Consider the following 10,332-nt stretch of genomic DNA (forward strand, 5'->3'; position numbering starts at 1 on the left):
TGCAGAAATGCAAGGTAAGGATGCATACATCAGGTCTAAGTTGGCCGACACCCTCTCGGGCCCGCACATGCAGGAGCCTTGTGCACAGCATTTACCCTTACAGCATACACGTAACAACTTACGCAGGCAATTTTCTCTGCTAAGAATATCTTAAAACTCTCATTGCATATATGTGTATCTATATATATTAGTATACTTAGAATGCTTAGTTACATATAACAAAGGTAAATGAGATATCAATAGGAAACAGATATTGAAAAGCCCACAAATGTTTTTCATGACTGCATATTCCAGGCAACCGTTGCCTGTTAGAATCTCAGCAATGTCATGGTGATATATACTGCTATGCTAACAGGGGTGATCAAATTAGTGGAAATAAGACAGAAGGAAAAATATGAAGATGAACATTTGTGCCTGAATATTTGATTTGAAAGCTTGTTTTATAGGGGTTTTAGCAGCCTACAAGTAGTAAAGACGCAAGCATAGTGACAGCAATAAAGAATTCTTTTTGTAAGCCAAGAATGCCACCAATTTACACAATCAAGACTTAAGAATATTTATAGATGACTGCTTGTTATAGTTTGTAACAGAAGGTATTACCCTTACATTTTAGTCAATTTGTAAGCTTTACTTTTATATGTATATATACAGTCATCACCACATCAGCAAAAGCCCAATCGAACAACTTCAATACAGTTTCACAAACTATCTCGTAACTCTGTATAACATGAAACCACTTTCATGCTTCACAAAATGAAACACTCATAGTCTGAAAAATAACATACTTTGAATGCTCAACTATACGGTTTAACAAAATCAAAACGACAAATAGGAAACAAATAATAATTAGCACAATCTGCCATCCTCATATAGACACCAAACTTTGCCCTAAAACACTCTAATCAAACATCTTTAAAAACAAATCAAAATACTAATAGAGAATCAATCAATAAAACCTATAAAAATCGAAACTTTATAAGCTATAAAGATGAGTTATTTACCAACCAAAAAATGATACTCAGTAAATATCAACCAGAAAGCACATAAATCTGACTTGCAGAGTTGCAGACAATTTAGCATGTATATGTGCAGTATATGTGTGTATAGTATATTTAGCATGCTTAGTTATTTATATATAACACAGGCGATAAAGATTAACGAAGCTGATATTAAATTGCCCACAATTTACAGCTGTTAACTTGCTACAACGATGATCAACAAGAACAAACACTACCATCTACCATAACTAAAAGCTTTCACATAACCTCTAGTCCATAAAGCACGCCCGCATACTTCTCGGGTCCACCCGCGCACAGATCCTTAATCTTCTCAAACACATGCCACGTCAACAAGCTATCCGAACCCGCCTGGTGACTGTTCCCAACCACCCGCTCCAACTCCAGCGTCTTCGCCACACGGTCCAACCCGCCATAAACACCTTCACAATACTTCATCAGATACTTCACATCATACACCTTCTCCCCAAACAAACACTTCAAAAGCTCCACAAACCGACCCAGCTCCTCGGGCAAAACCCGGCCGGTTAAAATCTTAATCAAGTACCCGAAATCATACGCGCTGTGAAACGTCACCCAGTTCACCACATCGTTACAGATCAACCCGGATGACATCATCAGCTGGGCAAACCTCACACTGTCAATCCCATGAACAACATTCTTCACGAAATCAATCCCTTGCCGCTTCAACAGCTCAACCGACTCAGGCGCGTGCTGGTCACGCGCCGGGTCAAAGTCCTTGAAATTAAACTCCCAGATAAACCCAGTTCGCGAACCCGAACCCAGATCGGGCAGATTCCCATCAGCGTCGGTGAAAGTTAACCCGACCTGAATCAAATTCAAGACATCAACATTCGATTTGAGCAGCAGGTAGTGTTCGCTAGGGTCTTGGTGACGAACGAGCTCGTAATTAGGACGAACCACGACACCTGGAAACTCAGTGTCCATTGAAACGTAGGGGAAGTCATCAACGATTGAGTTAATTAGACGAAACTCTGATTCCAGGTTATGATTCCAGACGGATCGAATCACAATCGGTGGCTTAATCGACGTCATAACAGCCACCGGAGATCCAGATCTGATCAATTTTGATGGGTTATGTGAGATTGGTGATTTGGGGATTTAGGGTTCTTGGTTGGTAATTTATTTATAATAAATAAATAAAGGACGTGGTGAGTGAGTGGGGAGAAATGGGATTATATGTGGTGTTGTATTATACGCTTTATGTGTTTGTACGTATATATATACTTTGTATGTATGTATGTATGTATACCTTCCTTTGTCCGAAAGTTACTACCGGAAATAAATGTGTATTTGAAAAAAGTTATTGTTGTATTTAGTGTTTTTAATTTGAACAAATCTTATATCATATCATGGAAATATTTTATGTTTGTTGGTTTTTATTTCTATTTGATATCTTAATTAAGGTAATGTTGTGTTGTATAAAATAATTATTTAATATTTAATTATAATATTAAGACATCGTGTTGTGGCGGAGGCGTGAAATCGTACCAAGTAGCACCCTTGTCACGCCACCGCCAGCGACTACCGACACCGAAAAAACACGTATTATAAAGAAATAGAAAATAAGAAACATATAACATGACAAAAGGTAAACATAAAAATGAAGAAACGTACGCGAAATATGAACAGGAAAAAATGGCTAATGAACAGTTTGAATGAATGAGCCACGCACTATCTAGGATTCACGCGTTTTAACTTTTAACAGGGCTTGTGAAACAGGAAAAAAAAGTATACTAATTTTTTAAACATACATATTTTTTTAAAACAATTAACGAATAAAATATTATACTAATTGTATATGTATACAATTATATATTGTATCAGTTAAAGCCAGAGAATAATAAATGTACAGCAGAAAAAGATGTAAAAAAGAGTAAATGTATAGCATTAATGATATGTTAAATAATTAATAAATATCAGTGGAAAAGACTCGTATAAGAAAAAAACAGAAATAGAAAACGAAAAAATAAAACTGAATGAAAAGTAGACGTTAAAACGTTGAACCACGTACGCGAAACGTAATTGCGAAAAAATAGCTAATGAACGGTTTGAATGAATGAACCACACAATCTAGGATCCATGTGTACTAACAGGGCTGTTAAACGGAAGAAAAAATATTATACTAATTTTTTACACATACATATTTTTTAAAACAACTAATGAATTAAATATTATACTAATTGTATATATACACATTTATATATCATATCGGTTAAGGCCGAAGAATAATATATGTATAGCAAAAAAAGATGTAAAAAAGAGTAAATGTATAGCATTAAATGATACGTTAAATAATTAATAAATATTAGTGAAAAATATGTAGTGGTGTAAACTAGTCAGGCCGAGCTAATATCTACTTTTAGAGTTCAAGCTCGTTTCATGAGTAGCTTTTAAACTTGAGTTTGGCTCATTTACTACTTATTAATTAATTATTTTATATTTAGAACTATTTTTATATTTTTTATATATTTTTTCAATTATAATTTTATATACAATATATATATATATATTCATAACTATATATAACAATCAATATTCTATTATTATTATATATATACATTATAAAAATAACATAAAAGACATACTCATTTAAGTTCGTGAGTCATTTTGAGCTCAAAATGTGAAGCTTGAGCTTGGGCTTGTTATTAAATGAGTTTATTTTTAGGCTCGAGCTTATACTTAGGCTCGTTTAAACCTGATTCGATTAAGCTTTTTCACAAACCGATCTAAGTAGCTTGCGGGCAATTCGATTGTTCAAACCCCTAAAAGTACTCTGTAAAGTACAAACACTTAATCAAATATTGTTAATTGAGATAAAGTAAATAATGTTCTAAAATCTACCCTCTATCTAAAAAAATTTTCTTTTTTTTTTTCTTTTGAAATGGTGTTAATACTCAACTCCAAATCTGTAAACAATCCTTTTACTATCATACGAGCCGTATAATGTCAAATTGAGTTTGCACACTAGTATTTGCTATATCATACATTCCAAATGATGGAGTAATAATAAAAATTGTAACATCCCAAAATTTGAAGAGAGGCATCTTTAAAAGAAAAGCGTGGCTAAGATTTTAGATTTACGATGTGTTCCCGAGTTCATTTATGAAAAGAAAGTTTTATTTTCTTATATTTTCTTTTGGTATCTTCTTTTTTTTCTTTAATTTATTTTCCTTCCAAATCTTCAATTTAGAAAGATACAAATTCTTTTATTTTATTCATTATTTTCTTTTCACTCCCTACTTTTCTTTCATTTAATGAAACTCGGAAACACTTCTTTTAATTTTTCCTTCATTTATCCTTTCTTAAACGAAACTCGGGAACACAATATATATTTTATATCCCATATTTTCCTTCATTTACCTCCTTTAAATGAAACTCGGGAACATGGTCTTACGCCTCTGGGATGGAAATCAAGTAAATATAAATCAATGAGGGTTGAAGTAGAGGTGCACAAATCGGGTTTTTTCTAATACCCGGGGTTCGGGTATGAAACCGGTTTCTGGTATGATCGAGTATTGGGAAATCGGGTATTGAGAGAAATCGGGTAGGGTTCGAGTAGGGTATTGAGGAGAAAAACTCAACCTTATATACCCGGGTAGGGTATGATCGGGCTCGGGTATTAGAACCGGGTACGACCGGGTATTAATACCCGGTTTTGAATTTGTAATTTTTTTATACATTTTTTAGTTTGTTTAAAATTTAAATTTGCTTTGTAATTTAATAAAAAAATTAAACTATATTACAAAAACCATAAATCCACTTAATTACAAATTATTTACTTAGTAATATGCATTTTACAAAAAACTTAAACATAAAAGTTGTTAAGTAAACATAAAAATATACTATAAAAATTAAAAATCATGTATTATTTCGGGTATTAGAAAATTGGTATCGAGTATAATTGGGTATCGGGTATAGGGTATGACCGGGTATAAATCGGGTACGGTTATGGGTACATGTATTGACCTCAAAATGCATACCCTATCCATACCCGTCGGTTCTGGTTTCGGGTATAGAATACCCGGGTATAAAAAAACCGGTACCGGGTATTTTTTCGGGTCCGGTTCCGGATACGGGTTTTTTTTGCACCTCTAGGTTGAAGGGTGAGAAAAAACCCAAGTGTGTGTGGGTAGAAGAGTATTGGGCCCAACACAATAACCGGCCCACGAAACATAAAAATAAAACATGGCTAGAATAAAGGTTGATTTCAAGTTCGTTATGACGGTTAGACAATGGGACCAGAGTGACTTCAACTCTTATTAAAATTACTAAAGTAAAGGAGAGAATACAATAAGTAAAATCAAGCTAACAAAATATTCACTAAAAATGATGAAGAAAAGCCATTAGGAGCGCCCTAGAGAAAGCAGTGTCTTGAACAAGAATCCAAGAGTATTGTATAAGCTACAGTCTTTTTAATTTAGAGCCTTAGAAAAAAAAAACAATATGAAAAGAGTTTTGTTGGAATGTGATTATAACCCGAAAATCCCTGTTAAAATGGGTTCACTTTAGTTTATTCAAGGCTGGATTATGTTCTTTCAATCTCAAATGTACTTCACTGATGAATGGTGCATTAATATTGTTTGGAGTCTTCTTAACTAGAATCAATATATCGCTTCAATCTAAACTTTCGTGACATAATGTTGATGTGTGTGTGGTATTCTAACCGATTTTACCAAAAACCAATTTCGGGCAACGTTTTTGTATAATGAGATTACATGCTAACAAAAGGAATTGTTTGTGGCCATGATGATCGGAGGTGTTTTGTGCAGGTGACGATAGGCGACCGTCTGCTCGCCTACCCTGCCACCACAACACAATAAACACAAGCCTAATAAAGTCTAGATAAAACTAGTAAACGAAATTGCATATATATTAAACAGTTGACACAAACACGAATCCCATGAATCAAACATCATGCAGAAACACTGAAACAGCCATGAGAGTTACCAAAGCATCATCCTCTACAACCAAACCATTAATTTTGCATATAAACACATGCAATAATCATATCCATATAACATAAAACCTAGAAACATGTGCCTTCCGGTGGCTGAGCGAGCTTCCGATTGTGTGGGGCCGACATTTCTTTCTTCAGTTGTGTCAATATATCTTCCATTGTGTACTCTCTCTGCCAATTCGCCAGTATCCCAAATTTCTTTGGCTCCACCTGCAAAACAGTTTGGTCAAACAACAACTTTGACCCGAACCCACCTCAAAATCGAATCTTTAAAGCTGTTTGACCATCTTTGACCCGAATCTATCTCGAAAATGGAATCTTTAAAACTACAAAACTCATGAAAGCAACATTTTGTAATGCGTTTTCAAGGTTCAAGTGCAAACACACACAGCCGTTTTAGGGACTTTAAAGAGTGATCATGTGTTCAAAAAAAAAAAAGGTCAACATCTGACCTTTTAGATATAACTACATGTATAACTACACACACAAAGAATTTTGAAAGAGTAAAAGGTTTTTATTTGATTATGAGCCAACAAGTACTATGTTTGACTCTTAAAAGTCAAAAACAGACTATTTTTAAGGATAACAGAGTAATAAAAAATAATAAGATGCAAATTTAAATATTCTTTTACCACTCCAGTCTCATGGTTGACAAAAGTCATGTTGACCCGAGAATGAAAACGGACAGTAGGAGGCTTCTCAGGGTAATCTTTGTCACAAAATAGCTTCAGCTGATAAATCCGGCCTTCATGTACAGACTGAAGAACACCACAAAAATCATCAGAAATACTAAAAGTATAAACACGTAATGCCTAAAATCTCCTCTCAACCATTTTAAAAGAATTATATTATTATTGATACAATAAATGGAAGTTACATTGTGGGGCCCGATAATGGTGCCGGTCCAAGAACGCATGTATATGTCATCACCATCATCCATACCATAACTCACGGTACCATCTCCAATACCCTTTTCTCCACGCTCAAGTTCCTCCAATAATCTGAAATTTCGAGGTACTGCAACAAAATAAAACAACTTGAGCAACCAGCGTGTTTATAATTGTTGTTACTTCACGTGTTTGGAATAAGTTACACATTTTAATCAACGATCCATACATAAAACAAGTCATTTTACTGCGATTTGTCTAGTTTAGAAAGCTTTTAGATAACACGTGCGCCAGTTATGATTACAAAAACAATATCGTCACAGTATTAAGTCAAATCTTTAGTAAAAGCAATTAAGGAGGCAGTACGCAGCGTGTGACTTTCAAGTTTTAACCTTTTCAACCGGTTAGGAGTCATTTGATTAGTTTTTACGTTTAGCTAAAAGATTTTATCTGACACGTATGAGATAAAACACAACTCAAAGTCTCAAATCCTAACGGTAGTGGATGTAGGCCAACGGCTAAACAAAACAAAATATCGACTGCATGATTTTTGGTCAATCCTAGCAAGTATTTATGTTTGTGAATCCATAACAACCTTTCACAAATATCGTAGCATAAATATTATTTAAATGTTAAACTCACATCACTATCAATGTGTTGGTTCAGGCCATGGTTGCAACACAAACACACACACGAAACACACACAATTCAGACGAGTTTCTGTGTATTCACTAACTTTAAACGAATTCCAACTAAGAAAAGAAAAACAACTCGAAAACAGAGAACCAAGTAACGCAAACAAATAACAACCGACTAAAGACTCGGACTTGATAAACAAGTCACACGGATTATTCAAATGGAGTATTTGATGACATAAACCAAGTGCCCAAATACTCCTTCAACACCATTAACACATATTCAAATGGAGTATTTGATGACCCGTAACCCGTAAACAAATAAACGATTAACCGAACACAATGAAGATAGCCACAGACAGGTAATCTAATCAAAATCTGCATATGAGATCATTTTATAACAAACTGATATCCAAAATCAACTGTAAAGCTCATTCTTTTGTGGTCCAACAAGAATCAAGAACAATAATACACAATCAAACCCTAGTGAAGTCTTGACATAAAGAGTAATACAAATCAAGATTCAAGATTATTTATACCCACAACATAAATACCCAAAAGGTAAACTCGATGAAACTAATTAAGCAGATGAGATCGAAGACTCACCGACTACACTGGATCCTCCAGAGCCAAGCGTCATGAGTTGACTCACTGTAAACACACAAATTGGTCTTACGATCTAATCCAAGGCAAACGGGCTAATATACGTGTTTTAGGTTTTCGGGTTATTCGGTTTAATTTTTCTTTTTTTGGTCTTGTTGGTTTCGGTCCAACTTATTTTTGGTTTTGTTGGTTTCGGTTCGACTTTTGGTTAAGAGGGTGTTTGGCATAGCTTTTTTAACCAAGCTTATAGCTTTTTTTTTACAAAATAAGCTTAATTTGGTGTTTGGCTTAGCCTTTTAAGCTTATGCTTATTAGCTTATATAAGCCCATTTGAAGAAGCTTATTTGAATATGGTTTTTTAGCTTATTTGTTAGACGCTTATTTGTTTAAGGGTGTAAATTACTCATTTGTTCTCAAATGGTGATGGATTAGTAATTATTACTCTAACAAATTAAAAAATGTTGGATTTAACAACTTATTAAGACACATAATTAACTTATAGAATATAAGTTAATCCAAACACTTAAAAAGAGCTTATCAAATAATAGAATCAAAGCTATAAGCTAATTTTATATATAAACATAAGCTTAAAAATAGAAGCTAGGCCAAACACCCCCTAAGTGGGGAGGGGGTGACAGTGAAAAAATGGTTGGACGGGAGGTACGTTTAACAATGCATTTTAAAATTTATTTTACTTTTAAAATATATTTATGTTTTTATTTTCAATTATTAAATAATTATGTAAAATTAAAATACTACTCTCATGTGCCTTGTATATGACCGGATTTAACGAGAAAGGTTAACTGAGTTAGGATTAAAGACATAACGTGATAGAGTTCTTAAATATAAAGGATGTCTTTTGTCAGTAAATTTGTTAAATAACTACTATTGAAAAAGTGTATAAACTTAAAGGACCAATTTTGCTATTCTGTCAAGAATAAATGTGAAAATGAAAATTTTAATACATTGAAGGAAAATTAAATTCGTATGTATCTAGGTGAGCTGATATATACCATGATACCGTCACTTTCTTTAATTTGCTAAAAGAAGATAGCTACTTTCGATTGTTATCATAAATTTCGGCCCTTAACTTACCAACAAGTTGATTTAAGGTGCCGTTATTTTCTTATTTATTACAAGTTTAATTTTATTTGTGTAATTGTGAATTGTGTATGGGCAAAATGACCATAATCATCAATTTGAGTTAAAGAGTTATGTGCTCACCTCGAACTTGCGAGTGAACTATGGGTGAAAATTCATGAGACACAAATATGATTCAAACTTTAATAAGCAAATAATGAGGTTTTAGGTTGTACAATGCATCATGTTTAAAAATGGGTTGTGTTTGAGTTAATCTGTTTATTAAGCGGATCGTGTTTGAATTATCTGTTTAAAAAAACAGGTTGACCCGTTTAATTTTGTTTTTGATAAATATTATTTCAACATAAATCTTAGTATTACTAATTTGTTTTCAGCCTTGAATGTAAAAATTCAGAATTCACAACTTTTTGTAGATCCAAATAATCGGTGGAACATATACAATCACTATCCTTGTTTAATACAAAATTGATGCTTGCTTGCTTGTGAATATCTATGGGTGGACAATATATTTATTGGAAGTAATGACATGTATTAATAATAGGTAATGAATATTATATTGTGATAAATTTCATTTGGGGACATGCTAAAATAGTGTAATTTTTTTATTAAAACCATATTGACATACACTCATACTTATCTATCAAACAACTTATCAGTTAACCCGTTTATAACCCATTATCCTGCTTAAAACTCGCCGTACTTTAGCCATAGCTTATATGAGTTAAACAAATCGTGTTCATATTACACATTTTAAGTGTATGCAATGTTGGGTTTATGTTTTTGACATAAATAAGTATACAACTTGTGTTTGGGTTGAATAATTCAACTTGTCAACCCATAACATGAATCGGTACCACTATCTATTACAATATGGGTTACACAAACTTCCTAAATGTTGGGGCTTGGTTAGGTTTTTACATGTAGTTGCCAAATTAATTTTAGGTAGTACTTTGGTGATGTTTAGGTTCGTAATCCTCTGGGATGTGAGGTGCAATGACAAGAGTAGACACTATAACGTTTGTGAGTTGTGATTGTAAAGACGAGGAGGGGAGGTGTTGGTCGGCGATGGTTAAGCAAAGCGGTGTTGGGATTTGTTTGATAGTGGAAAG

The 10,332-nt window shown here is 33.6% G+C and overlaps 1 protein-coding gene and 1 pseudogene across 1 annotated transcript; both read right to left on the minus strand.

Moving 5' to 3' along the window:
* Positions 1-1,148: 1,148 nt before the first annotated feature.
* Positions 1,149-2,220, minus strand: LOC143541956 (putative CCR4-associated factor 1 homolog 9 pseudogene; annotated as a pseudogene).
* A 3,653-nt stretch (positions 2,221-5,873) lies between these two features.
* LOC143541957 (ubiquitin-conjugating enzyme E2 variant 1D-like) lies at positions 5,874-8,206 on the minus strand. Its single transcript, XM_077034630.1, has 4 exons — positions 8,126-8,206; positions 6,875-7,014; positions 6,630-6,755; positions 5,874-6,207 (listed from the first exon to the last, which is right to left on the minus strand). The coding sequence occupies exons 1-4, from the start codon at positions 8,157-8,159 to the stop codon at positions 6,067-6,069; spliced, it is 441 nt and encodes a 146-aa protein (XP_076890745.1). The 5' UTR covers positions 8,160-8,206; the 3' UTR covers positions 5,874-6,066.
* Positions 8,207-10,332: the final 2,126 nt, after the last annotated feature.

The sequence above is a fragment of the Bidens hawaiensis genome, unplaced genomic scaffold (genome assembly GCF_021521415.1).
Source record: "Bidens hawaiensis isolate Kalapana, Puna unplaced genomic scaffold, B.hawaiensis_p1.1 tig00012728_1, whole genome shotgun sequence".
NCBI lineage: Eukaryota > Viridiplantae > Streptophyta > Magnoliopsida > Asterales > Asteraceae > Bidens > Bidens hawaiensis.